At 44.2% G+C, this 22,565-nt stretch overlaps 1 protein-coding gene across 1 annotated transcript; it reads right to left on the bottom strand.

Moving 5' to 3' along the window:
* Positions 1-431: 431 nt before the first annotated feature.
* TMEM272 (transmembrane protein 272) lies at positions 432-21,577 on the bottom strand. Its single transcript, XM_052670884.1, has 5 exons — positions 21,200-21,577; positions 18,023-18,102; positions 11,894-11,953; positions 6,275-6,357; positions 432-3,978 (listed from the first exon to the last, which is right to left on the bottom strand). The coding sequence occupies exons 2-5, from the start codon at positions 18,078-18,080 to the stop codon at positions 3,616-3,618; spliced, it is 564 nt and encodes a 187-aa protein (XP_052526844.1). The 5' UTR covers positions 18,081-18,102; positions 21,200-21,577; the 3' UTR covers positions 432-3,615.
* Positions 21,578-22,565: the final 988 nt, after the last annotated feature.

Here is a 22,565-nt window from a genome sequence, read left to right as displayed (position 1 = left end):
TTTGTGTCTTCATATTGTTGGATTTCCATAGTACCCACAACTAGCAGAGCACAGGCAATCTAATCCATCGAAACTGTGGCTATTTCTTCTGTTGAAAGCTAGAAAGATAGCTTTGTTTCTCAAAAGGGAGAGATGATTTAACTAGAATGGTTACAGACAATTTCCTCCATTGTAGTCGTTACATTTCTGAGTTCATCATAATTGGCTTAAGGGTGTATTTTGTTCAATTTTCCCAAAGCCATTTATTTCACTGCAGGAAAAAAAAAAAAAAAAAGAAAAAAAAAAAATTCAATTTGTAATTTTGGTCTAGTGGGAAAATGTTAAACATTTTCATACCAAGGCGTAGACTGTATTTTCAGCCTTTCAGCTTTGGGGTTGTAATGATTTAGTTCTTCACAGCAGTCTGCAGAGGGAATATATTTGTTCCTCCAGGGACTGAGCTCATCCATGCCTGGGACACCATCACTCCATGAATTTAAGAAGTTACTGTTTACAAGGTAAGGTGCTGAAGACCACATTCCTAGCTTACCCCAAAGGGAGATAAAATGCTTTCAGTTGAACCAGCTTCATTTGAATTTAAGCTGAGTGCTTTATTGAGTGTTAGGAGCAATCCTGCTGAAGATGACGGACCAGGAGAATGTTGATAACTTAATAAGCCACAATAACACAGTGTATGCATCATATGCTCCAAACTGGCTGTCCTTGCTCTACACCTGCGTGATTCTATCCTGCTGAAGGAGACAGTGGCAGTGTAATAGATTATTCACATACATAAGTAAAGTTAAATACTGTCAATTCAGAATTTTCCTCCCTCGATCTTAACGAAGTTTTCTGTTTACCATATAGATGTTTAAAGTATTTTACAACTGCCCTTAGCTTCCCTAATACCTCCTCTATTACTTTCAGCTTGAGTCAACCAACTACTGAACACTGGCATTGTGATTTATCAGCTGTTTCCCACAAAGTCAGTGAATGTTCTGAGTTCTCATACCTAAAGAATTAAGTCTCCACAACTGACTGCAGAGATTCATTCAGCCTGAACGAGATGCAGGCCTCAGGCTCACTGGTGTGTCACTGGTGTGTTTCATGAATTATTGCTCATCTGCTGCTGCAACTGCCCGTATACAGGCACACAGAAAACACAAGGCAATGGGACTCAGCTTAAATCTCTTCTTCTGTGGGGCAAACTAAAATCAAATCGTATTTGGTTGGGTAGGAGCACACACATTGTCACTTGCTGCAAGGTCGCGGGGTGTGTAGTGGCACAGCAGTCAGTTCTGACGCACACAGGAGTAATTTTCTGTAATCAAGAATGACTCTAGCAGCATTTTACAAGAACAGGGACATTTTTATTGGAGTCCAGTGATTGGAATGAATGTCTGTAGTTATTTTAGTGTTAAATTTCCTTTGCATAATAAAATCTTTTTAATGCTTTTTGGTAAGGTTCCTGTGTAATGCTAAACAGCAACTTTGTTGCATTCAAGTGCTGGACGGATGTCAAGATGCTGAAATGCAATTTTTTAAACACCGTGACATCTTAATGAATGAAATATGCTCTCCACTGAAGGTAGAATCATGTAGAGTGGTTCAGAACTGAGCATCTGTCTGTGCCACAATCTGGTAGTCCAAATGCTGAGCCATGAGATACTTGGGGTAGGAAGGAGGAATTCTAGCATTCCACTGTTGGCAACAGTTATGTTTCAGAAACACGTAGTACCTTCAGAGAGGCAATGGAGAGCATGGGGTGAAGCAGCTCATGGGAAAACACAGCCTGGATCTTCAGTTCATGTATAAAAGGAAGGGCTGCCGCTGCTCATACTTCCCTGCACACAGCATGCATCAAGTGGCAGTGTTAGCAACTTCCATTTGATGAATTTCTGAATGGGGACAGCATATCTCTGACTCCTGATAACTGCTGTGGAGCTGGGGAGTGCTACGCTGATTTCTCCTCTTCTACCCATTTTCCCACCGGCTTGCTAAGATTAGATTTCTGGAACTAAATAATTCCTAAAGCTGGGGCATGAATTAAAATCTATCTGGACCAAATGCACCCTTAGTCTATGCAGTGGCTCTGAGATAAATGTTCACAGGTGATTCCCACAGATATTCTATTGTTCAGCCTCAGACCCAGGAGGAATGGTTGAACAAAGCCTGTTCAGCTGTGGGTATTGTTGTTGAACAGATCTTGCCCTTCCACAGGTGCCTTACAGCTCTGTTAGGTTTCTCTAAAACACACACTTCTAAAAACACTGGTTTTTAACAGAAAAGATACCCCAAGCCCACATCTGCTTCCTGTGCCTGGGGCCATCCTCATGCTTGCATACAGGAGAGCCCTTCCACTTTGGCTGTATTAACAGATTTGCATAAAAGAAAAAGCAGAAAGAGCACTTTTATACTGCATTCATCAGCACATAAAAAACAATCTCCCAGGACCAGGTATGGGCTCATTCCATTACATGTCACAAAACAATTGTCTCTGAGCATGCTGGTGCTTTTAAAGCTGACACTGCTGTTGGCTTAAAAGCTGTATTAGTTACATCTATCCATTAAGTATAGATTTCCGTAAGTACGGCACTGCAGTGAACAAATCAGGAGTTTCACACTCACACCACAACTAGAGAACTCCTCTAATAAGCACATCCACCTGAAATTCTCACATTCCTGCTCATGTTCCATATTTAAATATTCTATATTACCGTGTTCTATGTTTAAAACACTAACATAGCCTCATCAATTTTGATGTGAACTTCATCACCGTGGTTTGACAAGCATCTTGGTGTGGTACTGACAAATTAATATTATACAAGAAGTGGAGAAATGAGTCTCCCTGGGCTGGGAACTGCTGAGTCCTGGTTACAGCGCCTAATCTGTTGCTCAGTAGCTCATCTCCTGGTGGCCTTGGCTCAGTTTGGATGCACTGGATATACATGGATACATGGAGACTGTTTTAGCACCAAAGATAGATACAGATGCTTTCTAGACCAAGTTCAGGAGAGATCTTGGTGCCATATTCGAGCTGCCTTTTATATATGCTCATACTGCTATCCCAGATACTTAACAGGCTGGTCTAACAGTGGCCTGGGTAGCTTTCTGAGGAGCATCTAAGTCACTGTCAAAGTCCAAAGTCAAAGTGGTCTGAATGCAGCCCTATATCTTTTGTTGCCTCAGCTCCTGCATCTTTAATGCAAGGACAGTAACATACCTCGGCAAGGCTACAGAGGTGTTCAGGTCTCAGTAAAGGGGATAACATAGCTACTTTTACAGGCAAACATGTACTGTGCTGTAAAACCAGGAGCCTGGTTTTAGAGGAGTTTGTCATATCCAAGAGCTTACTAAAGAATTTGACACTTCAAATAGAAAATCCAAGAGTTAAAAAAGGGTTATAGAAGTTAGCAAGACTGCACCCCGGCATCTATAGCAGCAATTTCACATGGAGTAAGCTGTATTCTAGTTTAGCTAATTCCAAATGGCACTGGAATGTGATTTACAATTTCCTCTTGCAGTTGACTGCTAACATACGTATATATAGTACAACAAAGATACACATAAGGGTGAGTTATTGCCTTTTCATTACACACCCTTTCCTAAACATCTGGAGCTTTATTTACGTGGCACTTAGTCTTCCTCTGAAGAGTATCTTTGCCTGGAAAAAAGATATATGCAACAGCTACAAAAGATGAGGAGGAAGAGAACAGTATGGCTAATAATGAGAACACCAACAGCAAAAATGTACAAGGTTTTGTCACAGTAATCCTGAGGCTGGTGAAAAGGTGGGATGAAATTTGGCAGGTACACTGAAAACACCCAGTAGTTCCCAAGAATGAACCAGAGGAAGAGGAAGAGGCTGAGGGTTAGATGGATGTAGTACTTGTGAGCGTTCTGCCTCCAGGGGTATTCATCGTCATCATCATCATCGATCACAACAGACTTGGAAAGCAGTTGCCTCATCTTGGTTGAGTCGTACAGCAGCAGAGTCACCTGGAACCATTGAGGAGAAAAGGGAATGAGTAAACTGTGGAAAGTCTGAACATCTCCTGACCACTGCCAACCTTTGGACCAAACTAACATTGAGTGTGGGAAAGAGAGGTACAAGAAATCTGAGGAGCCCAAAATGAGACAGATCCTTGGTGAGATTTTTAGGCCAGACATTGGAAAAATAACTTGCCAATGGCATGATAGAAAAGCATGGGAACAGATTATGTGGAGAAATGGCAGCAGTTTTCACACTGGAGATTTTAAAAATCAAATTAGAGTAATTGCTAAATGAGCTGAGGAGGGAAGATCCTGCCTAGTTGTGGGTGGATTTGTCTCCCCTCGTTGCTTTCCATTACCATGTAGGTGAATCAACTGAGAACAGGATTCTCTTGCTCTACCTTGTACAACTGTTCAATTGTGTATTGACTAAATATTTGCTGGAAAAGCCAGCTATTTTCCTAACCCAGTTGTTGGCAAAGGTTATGAGAAACAGAGATTAAGGTCCAGCCACAAACATAGGCCAAAAAATGCCGTTTCCACTGGATGTCATGCATCACAGCTGAGAACTTGGAACTGGTTGTTCAAACCAGTAAGGCATGTTCTCCTCATGTGAGCATTTATTTTAGGCAGGCTCATGACACCTGGGAGAGGAAAAACTACCTGTCCAGTGGGTCTTACTTTTCCATATGGGGGCCTGTTTGTTGACTTTAAGCACCATGATGCTTGTTAGCTTTGAGATGATCTCAGCACATAGCAGATGCCTGTGCTGAAGCCTCATCATGCTCAGTGATGGGGTTAACTGATAGGTGAGTGTTGGTTCAGAGGAAGACAGGAAACCCTTGGATTTATAGATCTCATCTATACCGTCTAACCACTCCATAGAAAGTCTATCCCTCTGTACATTGCTTTGCCACGCTGTAGTTGAAGCAAATTCTGGCTGTTGCTCACACTGATAATAATGCAGAATATATGGTTATGGAGCAGAAAGGCATGAATTCAGCAAGACTCTCCAGATACTGTAGAGTGGCTGCATTGTGTTGGTGAACAACTACAGGTTATCAAAGCTTTTAAAAGACTGCAGGCGCTGAAAAAGCCAAATAGATCAGATCCACGTGGCCAGAATGAGTAGTCATTAAATTACATCTATCACAGGACAGTGTTCTTTCAAGACCTCATCCTGTACTCATCCTACACCCATTCTTAGAGTGTCCATAAATCTCTAAGTCTCAGATTTCAAGCTAGCTAAGTGTACTGCTCAGGCACAACTCACATACGCCAGTAGCAGTCAGTGCAGTCCCATGAGTGCAACTGGGTAGAACTAAGGGGTGGGATTCAGCTAGAGATCAAGCACTGTGAGATGACAAAAGTTAGCCAAATCAAGTTCAGATATATTGCCAGCCTGCAAAAAAAACACTGTCCTGTGTCAGCGGAAACCAAATTCAATCCAGTATTTGATGTCGGTCGAAATATTAACCGACCCACTTACTCTGGGTGATAAAAAGTGATTTCAAATCAGCAACAGCTAAGAGATAGTCAGCATTTTTGATGAATGCTTCCATTTATCAGCCTGAGAAGTTCCTTTCAAATCTGATCTCTTCTAAAGCATTGTTAAATTGCCTTTGAATATACAGATAAGTCCAGAGGTGTGATCAAATGTCTAAACATTTGCCAGGAGAACTCATAGCATTCACATAGCAAGATTAAGATTACTAGATTAAGTACTTTCTTGCTTCTCCTTTTACTTATTTGCTGCCCAAAGATCCTCAGAGGGATAATTGGTTTGGCTCAGTAAAGATAAATGAGCATGGTCCACTAGAAGAGAGCTGGCTGTGCCCAGATTAATAGGCACAGCAATGCAAGGGTACATTTACTTAGGGTTGAAAGCCATGCTACTGTGTGGTCACTGCTTCTAACCATGCTGAAGTATGATAAATTGAACCCGTGCAGCACTATGAGCAAACACCTGCGAAAATGAAGGAGGCTTGGAGCACTGTTTGAGGAAATAGGACTTCATTTCCCATAGCCAGCCATGTTATGCAGTCTTTTCTATCAGTGGGTTTGATAGCAGACATACTGTAAGAGAAAGGCATACCACAGTGTATGGGACAATGCTGAAGGGAACTCATTAGCATTTCACTTGGCTAATGGGTGCCCTGAGTGTTGGAACAAGTGCAGTTCAATCCAGACAGCTGTCTCCTGTACTGCATGCACATGGCTGTCTGGTGCCATCATTTTGTCTTAACCAGTAAGTCAAAGTCTAGTCACACAAAGTATTTTTCACACATAGAATGCACATTACCTTTAAGCTGCCAATCACACCACCCACCAACAGATATAATGGAATTAGTGGCTGAACTGGGCAATCTTCCAAAAACTTCATTCCTGAACAGCAAAAATTAATAATGTTTGTTATCTTGAGTGATCAAACGGTGCAACAAGCTGTACAGTGCAAACTAAAATTCTGAAGTACAGTTCTTAGACCCAAGATATGTACCCAGTGTCTGTTGAAGTGGGAGCTGAATTAAGTGGGGTTTGCATCTCCCACTGCAGGATTGAGGGCTGTGAGCAACCAAAGGGCAGGAGGGGAGCAAATCTAACTACTTAACTACTCTGGCTTCACAGAATCACAGAATCACAGAATTGTAGGGGTTGGAAGGGACCTCCAGAGATCATCGAGTCCAACCCCCCTGCCAAAGCAGGTTCCCTACAGCAGGTAACAGGTAGCAGGTAGCAGGTACAGCAGGCTTCCATTTTAACATATGATAAATGAACAATTGACTGAGCTGGTCAGGAAGTTTTCATCAGAAGTAGAAAAAAATCATTGAAAATTAGTACCATTTATAAATATATATTTTTTTTCATCTGATAACCTAACTCCCAGGCCTCTCCTATTAGCACCATGTTTGTAGCATGTTCCTGAGTCAGATTCCTTAAAGTTTGGGTGCCAGTGCTTGTGGGAGCTCCTGGAACCATTTCAGTTTCCCAGGCAGCTAATAGGGAACGAGGGATGCTCAAATTTCTAGGCTGTTTGGTTGCTGGAGAATAAAAAGCACTGGTTGTTATGGAGCTGGGGATCCTGGCAACCCTCAAATCTACTGCTAGCATGAGAAAGCTGAGTAAGTTTTAGGGAAGGGAATGTATGGTGGTACAAGGTTGATGCTGGCATTAGACACTGAAGATTATGATACAGGTCTGTGGCAGTGAGACTCATCTGTCCAAATTTAGATGTCTGCAATGCAGGCATCTATATCTGAACTAGTTTCCTAGACTCTCCTTATGGTCAATAGGGAGAAATAGACCCTTCTAAAATTCAATTCATCTCTTCCTAAGATAGGCATTTAAAATAGGTCAGATGAATTGTGCCCTGAAAGTGCTTCTTTCTCTCTATAACTGTACAAGGAATCTAGACAGCCAGCTGTAAGTACCTAAAGTTAGCTGAGCTGAATCATTTGCCCAAGTCTCCTACTCACTGGTGTCTCTAAATAATTTTAAATTCTTCATTACCCTATAATTTTATTGTCATTGAGCCCATATTTCAAGACTTCTACCGTTCAGCTGCAGAAGCCAGAAAGGATTTTCTGTTTTCTTCTTGCTGTAAAACTCATTTTCTAGGAGTTTTTTTTTTTACTTTTCTCTTAACAATTGGTTGTCATTTTGATGCAGGACACTTAAAGCAATGTGCTGGCCTTAGTGCTAAACATTTCTCTGGTGGAACGTCTTGTTTTCATGTTCAAAACTACATCAAAAAGGCAGTTTGGAGTCAGGAAAAAGATATCAGTGATTTGATGGGGAGCGGGTTTGGATTTTTTGTTGTTGTTTGGGTTGGGGTTTTTTTGCCTTCTGTAGCTGCGGTCCTCTTCAGTGGATTTGGTGGATTTGCCCAACAAATCCACTGCTATGGGTGCTCTAGAACATTGCTGGTGTGCTAAACCTCTCCTGTACTTCTTGCATAGCATAATATGGATATCCTGGATTGTGGTTGCTTTGCTATGGATCTTACATTAGTCATAATATGCAGTGACCTGCTATGGAGAAGCATACGGATTATTCTAGACTAAATATTTAGTACTAAGCCTCTTGAAATTGAAAAGGGCTGGACTTGGATGGACTTGGACTCTCTTCCTTTCTGTCTGCTATTTCTAAGCCTGCAATTTTTTGTCCATTTTGCCACTAACACATAAACCTATTCAGACTCCCAACTTTAAAAAGGTGGGCAATAGAGAAATCATTGAGAATTCTATCATTTTCAGAAAGCAGCTGCCAGTGTTTCCTGAGTCCTTGGCCGTATAATAGCCTGCTTGAAAAGCAGCTGGCCAGGGATCTTAGGGAATATATATAAATGTAAGAACCCACACAATTGCTGTTTCCAATGCACTACTGAGATTTTGATTTGAGAGAAAAAAAATAGGCAAGAAAACATGCCAATTTTCTCTCATGAAGTTAAGATTCTGTTTCCCAGACCAATCTGTTATGGAATCCTTTCATATATGTAACATGACAGCACTCAGACTTGGGAACAATTTGAATGACAAGCAGTGTTACTCTGTAGTTTTGAGGAGAATGTTCCAGGCAGATATGACAGCAAAAGAAAAGATGAAAGGAATTAGTACATTTATAACTTTAAAAATACAGTACTGTGGGTGAATGGGAAATATGGACCTACTGCTGGCAGATAAGCACTGACATTTGCTACAATGAAATTGAGGCATATGCGTAATGCAGAGATCAATTCACACATAGCATGTGCTTTATTTGGGAACACCCAGACCAGCAGGAGAGCATCAGTGCTTCCTTTCCACGGGCACCAGCTTTGCTCCCCTTTGGCTCTTGGTGATGGGGGTCAATGGGCGATGAGAAATCCAAGCTCTGCTGTGAACCCAGCGCTCCCAGTGACCTGCCCTGGCACACAGCACTGGCCTTGTTTTTACTGCTCTGCTCTTCTCAGGCAGCTGAAAATGGCTGAAATGCACCTCATAACAAAGGACTTTTAAAAAAAATCTATATTGTGATTTACAGTACTACCAAGATTTTAAAATATACACTGTTATTGTGTAATTACTACCAGTAATTCACCGCTGTGTTTCAACTTATATTGTTGTAATTTGCTTGTTAACATCTGAAAATATCTCAGCTTCCCTCTGCAGAAAGCTCAGGCCAAAATGACTGGAGGGGCACCAGCATGATCTCTGCAATCATGAAAACAGATTGTTATCAAAAAATCAGAGGCTTCTGCTTGGATAATAAATACCTGCATTTGCCTTGACATATAATTCTTCTAAAAATACCTTTGAAGGTACGCAGCCGCAGAATGCCAATATTGTCTGACAGTGCAATACTACAGTGACATCATCTCTTAATTTTGGTGAGCTGTGGAAAAAGAAGGGCTCTGTCTTTGGTGGGGGAGATGACCACAACTCCAGGCTAATATCTTACCATGCACTTTGCATTTCTCACTGATTTTAAAGGTATTATAAAATATCCCTAAGAAACATTATTTCAAACCAGTCAGATTCCCGTGTGGATCCATTTCCAGAAGGCTTGCTGTCAGCATGCACACAAGCTGTACCACACTTGAAATCATACCTTCTCACCCCTACTCCACAGCTCAGGCATGTTCAGCCTGGGGAAAAGCTAAAGCCAAAATCCTCTTATGGGATGAATAGCAATTTTAAGTCATGGATAAGCATAGAAGCCTAAGTGTTGAGATGGAACAGTTGAGGCCATCTCTCAAGTTCCTAATTGCTCTTTAATCCCTAATTAGAACTCCCTAATTCCTAATTAGGACTCCCTAATCAGAGCCGTATCACAGTCATTTCTGGTACTGAGGAGACCCCAGATAAAGGAAGCAGGGTTGGCATTCAGCTGAACCCATTTTTTCACATTTCTGGCCAAAAAGAGATGCCTGCAGTTGGGCCCATTGTCCAGAGTCCCTCAAAAGTAATCTCATCCTATTGCTGACATCCAAAGGAGGCTGGGGGAATTTCACTATCAGAAATGCCCATTTCCCTTAATTGACAGCACGGGCAAAACAGAATACTGAGCTTGGTTACAGCCACGTACAGTCCAGATTGAGTTGTGATTTATCCCACCCACAATGCCTGTGTATAGAGATCATTTGCACCATCACTCTTTAATTATAAGGCAGAAGATGAACAGCTCCTCAAGGACACCAAGACGGAATTAATGCTAGGGTTTCTGAGGACAAGACTTAAAATTTAGTATCTGGATACTCTGGAAAAAGACATTCAAAATCTAAGAAATGACATCTGATAAAGTTGAGAACTACATCTAGAAGAGAAAACCTAAATGTAAATAAAAAACAAGAAATCTCTGACAGGAAAAAGCTCTGCCAGAAACCATCTGGGCTTGTAATGCACCATAAGCTAAATAAGAGCCAGTGAGCTGGTACAGAGAGCATCTTTTCTTCTGAGGTGCATTTACAGGAATCCTGCATGTTAAACAGAGGAGCTAATTATTCTGTGCTGCTCATTCCTCAGGTCTCAGCTGAGTCTTGTGTTCTGTCATATTTTTTGAGGAGGAAAAATAAGTTATGCATACCAGGGGCCAAAAGAGGAAGGTAGACGTATAAGAAAGCTACAAAAAAGTGACCTGTGAGGTCAGGTTGGAAGAATTGGAAAAAGGATGGAGGGGAGTTATAATAGGAACCTTCAAATATTTCAAAGCTTCTTTGGGTAGGACAATTACCAATGTATCTTTGTGTGTAGGACAGGCTACAGGCTATTTCATTTGCCATAGGGGAGACTTAGGTTGGATGTGGGGAAAATTATTTTGTCTGAGAGAGCAGTGAGATGCTGAAATAGGCTCTGTGGGGAGCTGTGGAATTTTCTGGAGTCAGGCCAGAGGGGTCCTGAGCATGTGAGCTGGTGTGAAAGGGGAGGCAGGGTGGTACCTCTGCCTGTGTGCCTCAAGTCAGGGTCACGGCCCCTGGGGAGGGTGTGGAGGATCCAAAGGAAGCAATGAAGTATTGGGAAATGTGCTAGAAAATGTGCCTTAAAAAACCCTCTATTAATGATAAGAGAAAACTGATCCTCAGGAAAGAAAAGAGCCTTACACAGTTGGAAAATGTTTAACATTCTGCAGCTCAAAATATTTTCCTTTCCTTTCTTAAACATTTGATCCTTAATTCTACTTGCAAAGCCAGCCTTCGGGTGGTTATAAAAAGACAGATGAGCCAAAAAACAGGTCGCATTTTCAAAAAGATGGAGAAATAGCAGACTAGACAATCTTGTCTTCCCTTCCAGCCCTATGCTTCTAGGGTTTTTGCAGTGCAGTTAATACAGAGGAAGCCTGATTAATGAAATCTTCTCATGTGTCGGATGCTGAGCTTCCACCCCCAGACAGAGCTGAAACACCCACAGACCTCTGCCAGTTGCCGGTAGCCTAAGCAGCAATTGAGCTGAAGCAAACACGCCACTAAAAAAGTGAATTAAAATAGATCTGAGACACAGACCATACCAGCAACTTCATGGTGAAAAGAAGTCACAGAGTGGTTTAGGTTGGAAGGGACCTCTAGAGGTCATCTGGACCAGCCCAACAATGGAAAATGTTCAGATGCCCTCCAAATAAGCAGTGCACTGCCAGAAAATTCAGTTATGGTTAGATACAAAGAAACCCAGACCCTGTTAGATTTCAGAGATGTACCAGTAAGGTGTCCAAATGTCTTAACTCCCGGCCCATACTAAAGTGACCCACACTGGAGATGTATTTAAGACAAGTCGTTTCTGAATTCAAGAACTGCTTGCTTCCCTCCATACGGTGTGGACTGTCTGAAGCTTAATTACAAGTTTAATGATTGGAAACTTCAAGGTTTCCAACTCCTTTCTCCCACAAGATGCATTAACTTGCCAGGCAGTGTCAGAAAATTCAAATTACAGAAGTGCTTCTGTAGTTAACTTACCTGTAAAAGTCATGGACAATGGTAAGGCAAGGAAAGCAAGGAGCCCAAATATAAAGCATGCTGTGAATGGCAAAAAAAAAAAAAAAAAAAAAAAAAAAAAAGAAAAAAGAAAAAGAAAAAGAAAATAAAGACAGTGTTATTGGAGTTTAAAAGTTCCACCAGTGCTTTGCAGTGTACAAGATGCAGGGGGAATATCACATTTATTGTGCAGCATCTGAGACGATGAGACCAGGAAATGGTCTGCTGCTCTTCCAGAGCTCAAGCCTCTATTTTTTGATTAATACATTTTAGTTCTTACATCAGCAATAAAACAGTGAGAGACACAAAGTACTTTTGCTGCTACTACTTTTAAATATCTGACTGCAAAGGCTTTGTTAGCCTGCACCAGCTTCAGACACTGCCAGGTTATAGTGTGTGATAACAAGCAGCTCGCATGAGCTAATCCATGGCAACTGATGAGCCGTGTCTGTTTGCGAAGCAAATAGCAGCTGTAATGCCATTACACTCGGTTTTCCCTGATAGCTAAATAAGTGATCTCTATTGCACACGTGGAGAGTTCGGGGTTAGTCTGGCTCCCTGACCCAGCTCAGCACATGGACACAAAGACAGGGAACAGCTTATCACGGGGTTACTCTAGCTCCATGGAGGGATACTCCAGGGGTGTGCATCAACTTTTCTCTTGGATGAGAGGCTCTGAGGTGCCTAGTTACTCCTCAGAAACCTGCTGCTGTTTCTGAATCCCCATACTTTCCCAGCACAGTCTGATGCTACTGAGGATGAGTGCTTACTTTTGCAGAAATCCAGTGTCAATGACAATGTGAGCAGCCTATCTTCTGCAAAGGCTGCCACCTCTGTGCCTCATCATGGGCACTGCAATATTAAAGGGAGATGCTGCTCCTGAAAATGAGGGGGAAGCAATAATGATGAAATTTTGCAGCGAGCGTCCCTGCAGACCACTTCTTGATCTGCAAGTAGGTGCCTAAGAAAGCAAATGTGCAATAGGCGTAGACTGTGGAAGTAGGCATAAGTTGCAGAAGGGTTAAGGAAAGAGTAGTGTGCCTCCATGGAAGATTATGAAAGAAGTCAGAGCTCATATCCCAGCACTGCAGCCTCTGCCAAACAATTTGCTCCCTTTGTGCAATGTGGGACTGGACGCACTGCCTGTGACATGATGCTGTGCAGTGCAGCACAGGATGGCTGCGCAGTGCTGCCAAAGCATCACCATCAGGGTGCTTGTAGGAATAGGGAAACAGCACTGCCTCCATTTGCCAGAAGGAGAAACTGAATCAGAGACGTAGTGGCACCATCGAAATCTGGATTTTCTGCCTTGCAGTCACTTTTCACAGGAATCCATCCCCCCCCCACACACACACACTGCTTGTGTTTCCTTAACAGGGAGCATAGAGCTCATACTTCTGTGCCTGAGAGATGACTGTCTTTCTCAGAAACAGCGTGTTTATTATCTCTATGAATTGGTGGAGACTGAAGATATTTTGAGCTGAAGAAAGCACTTCTGTTCCTTTGTGCCACTCCTCCTCTCTCCGCCGGTTGGCCTCTCTTACACACATTCCTGCTCTGGCTCTTCCGTGTCTTGAATTCGACACAGACCAGAAACTCCTCCTCTGCCTGAGTGATATCCTACCCTTGACAAAGCTCTTTCAAACACTGACACCCCAGACCCTTCCCTTTTACCAAGTGTCCCATTTCATGCCAGACATTCTTGCTGTTATGTTATCTAGACTATAATTTTCATCGGCTAGAGCAGTGTTTGAAGTTCAGTTGGACTTCAAACACACCCATGCACATCACCAGCAAGCAGTGCCCATCTCAACAAATGTTCCTAGCATCCAAATGAATGCAGCTGAAGTGGGCAGGGGCTGCATCGATTCCCCAGTGTTGCCCTAGGTCCCGTCATCACAGTGCTGTCAGCAGCTCTGAGTGGAGTCACCAATCTAGTGGAGGTATCACCTTCTCCTGTTCCTGCAGGAGCAAGTTGGAGGTGGCACCATGCCATTCCTTCACCTGGCAGTGCATGGATCAGTGGGGAGGGATGCTGTGATGAGCCCTGAGAGGCTCAGCAAGGCCCACGTTTATGTGGGGCTGTGCATCTGGTACACAGCTGGCTCATATATATCTAACATCTCTACCCAGAAGCTTGATTTTGTAGGAGAGAAACGGGAGGTAGGGACAACTTGCGGCTCAAGAGAAAAAGATAATGGTTCATTAATTCTCCTCCCACAGCAGTCACTGGGAATGTATTTACTCATTATCTTCCCATTCAGCCTTAGCCTCTTAGGTCTGGAATTGGAGGGGCAGATGCATCGTCTGGGAAGGCTTCCAGCGCTGTGTTCAACAAAGTGAGACTCTCAACAATTGGCTACGCAACTGGCAGAGCTAAAGACCGTTTTCCCCAATTCGTTGAGGGGGGGTTCAGAGCAACGCTCCTCAGATAGGACACACACACTCTGCCTGCATTTGCCTGGATTGTGCTGCCCCAGTCTGGTCTGAAGGCAAATTGCTCAATAAAATGCAATTTGTTGCAAGGTAGCAAGGCAGTTCTGCAGAAGGAGCTGCTGTCCATGCAGTTTCACGCACGTGGCTAGCAATAGCTTTAAGTCAGCAATATCACCACACCAGCTCGTCAGAAGAGCCCTGGGACCCAGTCCTAGAAAAAGAGGCAAGAAAAGACTGGCAGTCTCTAAAACCACAGCTGAGTGAGGTAAATGAGCCCAGGCATGGTTCAGAGGAACATCAGAAGAGCACCTGATCCAAGGAGCTGCTGTCAGGGCATCAGGCAGCAGAGCCACTGCTGGGGCAGCCATTTTGTGATCGGCATGAGCAAGGCCCTGCTATGGGAGGCAACACAAGCAACCCTAATGTGCAGTCACAGCAGAGAAAGAGGAGAGGGAACAGCTTTCCGTTTTGCACATTCCTTGAAATCTGTGGGCAGGAGAATCAGCAGGGTGGTGCAGAGCACCTCCTGCACAGCAGGACTTTTCAATGCCATAAACCCACAGTTTAGCTGAGCTTTCAGTCTCCTGCCAGAGCTCCCCACACTCTTCCACTGCACGGAAGTAAATGAGCGTGAAATCACCACCAACACCACGGCTGTGTGGCTTGGTCTCTCTTCTGATCTGAAGTGATTTATGACTACAGATCTTAATCTATCCACTTTGTGAATGGCATGCTCGTATGGCAGTAGTGCAGCCTGCTCAGGAGACCGCATGGCAAGCTCTCTGACAATATACATCATAATAAATGAGGTGTTGGGTACTTTAGCCACACTGTTCTATGGCCTGCCAACTTTTTGATAAAAAAGGAGAATATTTTTTCCAAATTTTGCGTTCACCCCAGGGTTTATCTTCATGGGCAAGTTGAGGAGCAAAGGTCTGGGTATAAATTCACAGCAGCCCTTTCTCAGCTCCCACAGGATTCTGCTTTGAAAGGGGCTGACTTGCAGCAGTGTGGATGTCAGTAAATTTGGTTTACAGCCCGAAACCTGGGATGCAGATGCGCATGGCAGCCTCTGAGAAGACTCCATGCCGGTGCAGCCTCATCTGGAGCACTGCGTGCAGCTTTGGGCACCAGAATATAAGAAGAACGTGGTGTCCAAAGAAAGGCTATGGAGATGGTGAAATTTTTGGAGGGGAAGATGTATGAGGAGCAACTGAGATCCCTTGGGGTGTTCAGCAGAGGGCAGAGGAGCTGAGGGGAAGCCTGATGGCGGCTGCAGCTGCTCACAGGCAGCGGAGGGCAGCGCTGAGCTCTGCTCTGTGTGACAGCGACAGGGAACCAGGGAACGGCGCGGAGCTGCGTCAGGGGAGGCAGCTGGGGGTGAGGGAAAGGGTCGGTGGGCGTGGAACAGCCTGCCCAGGGCTGTGGGCACAGCACCAAGCTGCTGGAATTCAAGGAGTATCTGGACAAGCCTCTCAGACATAGAGTTGAATTATAGGCGGTCCTGTGTGGAGAGTTGGACTCGATGATCTTTTTGGGTCCCTTCCAACTTCTGATCTTCTATGGTTCTATGATTCTATGACTTGAAATCAGCATTAAAGAGGAGCTGAAATAGGAATGAAGAAGCCAGAATCTATCGTTAACCTCAATTAACTTCTGGGAAATGGGCCACTCATTTTGGAAGTGCATTAAGGCAGTTTCGGAGGATGCTGCAAGGATGCATGTGGAGAGCACTTAGGAAGCAGTGTCACAGTGTGCTATAGGGCAGTGTGGAAGGTAGCAGTGTAACAGAGTGCATACACATCACAGGTATCTTCATCCACCTTTTACTCCTTCATGGTATTTGCAGGAAACCTCTACAAGATTGAGCGAGCCTTGCAGAGGTCACCACTGGAGGTGAAGAGAGTGCAATAAAGTTGAGCTAAAGACCAAACCCAACCTCAGTCTCCAGCTGTTTGCTATATGCCATTCATCCCTGTCTGCTTAGAAAAGCTTGTATTACTGTGAAACAGGTCACTAGTAGCTGCATGCCCAAGTAAGCTATGCCAGCATCGCAACACCTACAATTTAAGTTTCTGGTTGCAGGACTGACACCAGCAACACTGTTCTCCTCAGTAACAATTTGGAAAGGGGTGCCAGTAACCTGGGAACATTCAACCGAATGGTGAAGGTGTATACATAAAGATTATAGGCACTGCGGGGGTTAGGCAATATTGCAGAACAGCTTGACTGAATTTTATGCCATGTCTCTAGCTACTAAATTACAGCTATGTCATGACTTCAGTGCTGAATTTGGCCCCTTGTGCTTAATTTCCAGATGCACTTTTTAAATACAGTGTAGGCATTACATGAAGAGCCGCTGATTTGCTTTGCAAGAGACTCAGCATAGTGAATTAGCCTTTTATTCTGTGGTCAGTTATTTAATACTGCCCTAATGTTCTGAGCTTAAATTGCTGTATGAAGAACGAAAATAACGTAAATGATGCTGAGGAAGTTGGGTGACTCTTCAGAGTCATTTAAATATCAGGAAACAATAGGTACAATGTGGGCTGTGCTGAAATGCAATTTGAAAAATGTACACGGGGTGATGAGAAAATGTAAAATGAAGCACCAGGGCACTTTAGGGGAGTTTGCATTTTAACAAACAGAAAATCAGTTTGGGATGCAGTGGCTGATCTGTAGCTAAAGCCAAGTCGATTTTGAACTTAAATGTAAAGAGGAACTAAAGATAATGGGTCTCTTGGGGTGGTATTTCTGAGTTGCTTTACATAAGGGGGACTTTCGGGTATCCAAGAAGGTGCTCCTGAGGTAAGGGAGCAGGCATGAGATCAGAACTAATCCCATTCTTTCAAAAAACCTTCAGAAAGATCTTTTGTTTTCTCAGCCATCATTAAAGCTCTGGTACCAACAGGGAACAGTGACATTTTTCTCCTAACTAGTAGGAACAAAAATCAGAGGACACACTGCATTTGCCTTTTTGTTCCATGCACCTCTGGGCATTTCCCTGCTACTCCTCCAGCACCAGCTCTAAGAGCAGTCCCAGCTGCTGGGCTGAATTCTGCTCTTCCACAACTGTTCATGCTAAAATGCACTTGGGACTCATCAGTGCTGCTGTTTGATCTGAAGGACTGCAAGGCAGCAAGGAGCAATGTGACTTAATCACAAGTTAAAGTTTGTTCTGCACTTTGAGAGCCGTTGAAGTGAAGCCAAAGAAATTCATATAAAAGACCCTGATCTCCATGGACTGACGACTGCAATCGGTTGTGTGGGTGAAGTATCAATTAGGCTGAGTGGTCAAGTGGATGAAGGAGTTTTCTTCTCTGTACATCTGAGTGGAATTAGAAACTGCTGTTGATTAAAAGTGAAAGCAAAAATTATGTGCAACTCAGAGTGAAAAGGAGATACAGTCAGTGGGAGTTTTAAACATATTGGCTCTTAACCCTCTGCTCAACCTGCTCTGATCCACGTAACAGTACAGGTAGATACTTTAGAGATGCAACTGCTGCTGGATGCTCTATCAGCACTTAAAATCACTTAGGAAAGGAAAAGGAAAGCAGGGAAGTCAAGGAAAATTCAGGCGGGACTTGGTGCCACCTTAACTTCGTTCTAGACTTATTGCTATCAGCTGTGGAGCTGTTCAAATACAGAGAGAGGTTACTCCCAGAGCAGCCTTACCATTGCTGGCAATTTTGGATATGCAGCGGTGACAAGCTTTCTCCAGGCCAGCCGGCATTGTGAAGCACCTTTTGGGCTGTCTGTGGGGATACAGAAGTGAATACAGTTATGAAAATCAAAAGCAGAGTCTTCAACTAACTAAATATCTTGGCTCAGAGTGATTCACACACTTCTGTAGTCTTTCACTACCCTGAAGACCCCCCCAAATCAGCCCCAAACGCAGGCAGCGAAAGCATGATGCACTGAGTTGAACACCCTGGGAGAGGCTTTCCTTCTCTGGCCTTCACAGCCTCTCAAGCCTGGTTTTCAGTGGCATAAAACCTGCTTCTCCATTGCTCCTTGCCTCGCCCCTTGCTTTTTGCCACCCTACTCACGCACAGTTTGTACAGTGCCGGATCCGGGTAATTGTGAAGAATTGGACAGTAGCCATGGAAAATGTGCACATCTGCCAAAGATTCTGGTAAGTAGGGGGGTGGGGGTAACCAGAGCCCTCACTTTTGGTGGGTTGGAGCAGCACAAAGTGCATCTGACCTTGTGAGAAAACTCAGTGACGGAGGAACAATTTGCTACACAATGCAGATCTCTGCAAATATTATTTAGTGAGCAAAAGTGAAGTAAAGAAAAGGGGAAAAGAGGGGAAGAAGATACTTTTGAGATCAGGGGCTGTTCTGAAGAGGGACGTGGAATGGAAACTACAAACCTCAGGGAGCTCAGAACACAATGCCTTTCATCAGAAAGTAGCTGGATTAGAAAGTAGGTCTTTGTAATGAAGAACTTTTATGATGGGGTGAGGGATGAGCAGCCAGTGAGTCACCCAGGCTGGGCATAAAACAGCATTGGACAGTTAAATAGTCCAATCCAGTGCTGATGAGAGCGTTCACGGGAGTTTGGAAAGCTCTCATATGCATGTGCACATGCTCCAAGCCTCCGGGACAGGTCCACCATCAGCACCAACTGGGTGAATAGGTGGCGAAAAATGAGACTGGGGTTGTTCTGAGGTGCAGAAGAAATATTGATCAGAAAGGGACATGTGGGTAACGGTGAAGTACTGGAAGAAAGAGATCCCAAATCACACCTCCTCTCCCTGTGGTCTCAGGACACAGGACACGAAGCCTGCTTCGTGTGGATGAAGATGAACGAGACCAAGCACAGCCCACTACTAATTATTTTGCTGTAGGTCATTTCTGCTCAGCTGCTGTAGCTTGCTATCTCGTGATAATCGTGATACATGTTGTGCAGAACCATTTTTCACTTCTTATGCATGTACCTATCATAAGAGCTCTGCTGAGTTCCCAGCAAAGGACTCTGTTATTTCAGACTTGCCGAAGGAGCAAAAAGAATAGGAATGCATGTGCAGGAGGCAGGAATGGAGGAAGATGCCCCAAATCAGCTTCTTTTAAATTCTCTAAAAAGCAGTATTTTAAGTGAGCCACATTCTGTTCCAAGCTGACCTGAAACCCATCCAGCACAGTTTCTCACTGTGCATGCAAAGCCCAAGCTGGCCCAAACCCTACAAAGATTGCAAGGCCCCAGAGAGGAGGTGAAGACAAACTTGCACCAGCCAGGCAACGCATGGCCATACACCCACACCATCACATCTCCAATCCCCACCATATATGGCTGAGATGTGCAAGCACAGAGACCACAAAGATGATAAAGAGCGTGGAATAGAGATTGTCTATGTCCTCAGGGAGGGCATACTCCTCCTCCAGGCACCACAACCTTCCTCCAAAGAGCAAAATCTGGGCTTTGGATTGCAACTACTGACAAATATTTGAAGAAAGGAAATGGGCAGTGTTGCATGCTCAGGGAAAACAGGAAGAAGAAAGGGAAACTGGTAGTTTCCAAAAACAATTGATACCCTGATTTTAAACTTTAAAAGATTTGGTGAAAGTTCTTAGAATGTGACATTAATTTTGAGTATGTCACTGGCTAGTGACAGTAATATTCCCAGTTATGTAAAGAGATCAGTAATACTAGCCTTTAGATAGCTTCATCTCCAGAATCACTTTTGTGGCTTCTTACAGAAGCCTTGCTAACAAAATTAATGCCGTATTAAAAATTGATTGGGTACCAAATTGTCCTGAGCAGAACTGTGTGTGGATGGGAATGTTGTATTTCTGTAAGCAGAGGGTAAAATGCATTCCATCTAAATTAACTCTCACTTTACACTGAAGTAAAGAAAGTGAAAACAAACCGAGGGAGGACTCAGTGTACGTGAGCATGTCCCCATCTAGCGATGGAGTCCAGAAATGACCGAAAGAGAGTTCTGGGCTCGCAGTTCTAACAGGTAAGATAAAGCGAATCATGATGGCTATGAACAGAATATTCACACAAGGGCATAGTGCACATAATTACTAGGAGAGGGCATCAACCTATCCCTCAGACTCCAGATTTGACTCCTGCAGGAGTCACAAATCCCTACAGAATTCCCCTAGACAAACACATGCTGCCCCATTGCCCAGCCTTTCAGCATATCTGCAGAAGCTTCTGAGCGTTGCAGATGAATATTTTCCTCCATGCCGATGCATGAGGGTGCTGAAGTGCCATTCAGCAGGCAGGCAGGTAGGGAATAGCTTTGCTGATATTGGGAACTGGCACTGTCTGAGCTTAAACGTTGGCTGAAACTTGCTGTGGTGCAGCATGCAGACCCATGGCATGCAAAGGCAGCGCAGGTGACCCCCCGCACGGTCCCTGCTCCCAGTTTGCTGGAGAGTTGGGAAAGTCACATGCAAAGGGGAAAACAGCCACAGCCAGAAAAAAAACGTGAAAGACAAGAGCAGGCTTTTGGCTCACCTCTCGAAGGCTGTTCCCAGCTAGCAGCAGAGCTCAGTCCCTGCAGCACGGATGCTACAGTCTGGTCCTCTCTTTATTTTGGGCAGTTATAGCTTAAACTGTTGTGCTGGTTATTATTTTCACCCTAAATGTTTCATTTATGTGGGTCAAAAGAAGAAGAGCGCTGTGACTCACAGCATGAGCCCAAATGAGGACCATTTGTTTCCACACTTATCCTCCAGTATTCAGTCTGCTCCAACTTTGCTGTGCCCGCTCCCCGCTTCAGACGCCCCATGCAGGAGCGAGGAACGCAGCAGGCAGCTTTTCCCATGCTTCCCAAAGCCTCAGCTGCCACCCGACGTGCCGAAGGGTGCAGGGTCCCACTGAGAGCTGGTCCCTTACCTGAGAGTGCTGCAGGATCTGAAGCACTTCACCAGCACACGTGGGAGACGGGGCTGTGAGACCACGAAATCCAGCCTTCAGCAGGAGCCCAAAGGGAGAGCCCACTTCGAGATGACGTCTTTATTCCTCCCAGCCTCTCATTTGCACACCTCTTGCCAGCCTGAGGGATGTGGGATGCACTGATGCAGGATGAGGGATGTGGGATGCAGGAACACAGCCGTCAGAGCTGAACCCCCTTCATTTCCCACTCCCACAACTGCAGACACAGCCCACTCGGGCAGCTCCACCACGCAGCAGGGGGAAACAAAGGGCCCAGCTCAGCTGTGCCTCTGCCGGAGGGAAAACAGCGATCCCTTCACTAAAGCTCTCATTAAAGATATATATCTGTACATCCTAAAATCCATAGCAAATATGAAGCACTTAGTCCATTCTTCGTGCAGTTTCCCCCTCCCTGTCAGTGCAATTGATGATCTTTAGCACATCCAAAGAGCTGGCTCGCTGCTATTTCTCTTGTGGTGGAGGTCTGTTTGTAAGGGGAATTCTTGCCTCCTGTCAGCAGGTGACAGTTTGCTGCCTCTGGGCTTATTGTGTGCGTGGCATTGCTTTATGGAAAGCACTTGTTCTGTGCAAGAGGAAAGTGGATTTCATGCACAGAACTTCTCCAGGATAAGTGGCAGCACAGCTCACTGCAAATATAACTGCCAAGTTAGAGCGTTGCTAGAGGTGCTGCACTGAGAAAAGGGCTTCAACGCTGGGGTCAGGCAAGGAAAGGAAAATGAAGGTGTTTGACAGTGGTAACTTCACACGCCTTTGGGTCAGCAAGTGTGTGGGGGACTTAAACACAAACACTGAAAGTGAAGAAGAGATGTGACTTGCAGCACCAAAAGCACAGCACTTCCAGGAGCAGGAAGTGTCAGATCAAGGGGCAGCAGCGAGTCCTAGGGAAGGAACCAGGAGTGTGAGAACACAGCAAACATAGGGTAAAATCCCACTTTGAGCTGATTCTGCAGGTATACAGCAAGACAATTTCAGAAAGAAAAATAATTTTGCTCATTTGGCTTTAGGTCCAAGATTGGAATCTTGGAGAATTTTGGTTAAGGGACTTTGGCAGCTAAGCAAAGAGGAAGAACAAGGTTTTTCTTCATTGCCCTTTAGCAGGGGTTGGTTCAGCACTTAAGCAGGGAACCCAACCCTTCTGTAGGGTCAATGAAGGAAGTAGGAACACTCTCCTGGAAGCCTCCTGATGTTCTCCATTGGTGTTCCAAGAGGTACAGCATGAGGACATAGACATTTGTCGCAGATTGATTGTATGCAACCTGACTTTTAACAACAATTTACAGGTTATTAATAGTTTTGCAGTAAACTG

Source organism: Tympanuchus pallidicinctus, unplaced genomic scaffold (genome assembly GCF_026119805.1).
Source record: "Tympanuchus pallidicinctus isolate F22 unplaced genomic scaffold, pur_lepc_1.0 scaffold11, whole genome shotgun sequence".
NCBI lineage: Eukaryota > Metazoa > Chordata > Aves > Galliformes > Phasianidae > Tympanuchus > Tympanuchus pallidicinctus.
Note: the sequence above shows the minus strand (reverse complement) of the source record. Positions and strands in the feature narration are given on the sequence as shown.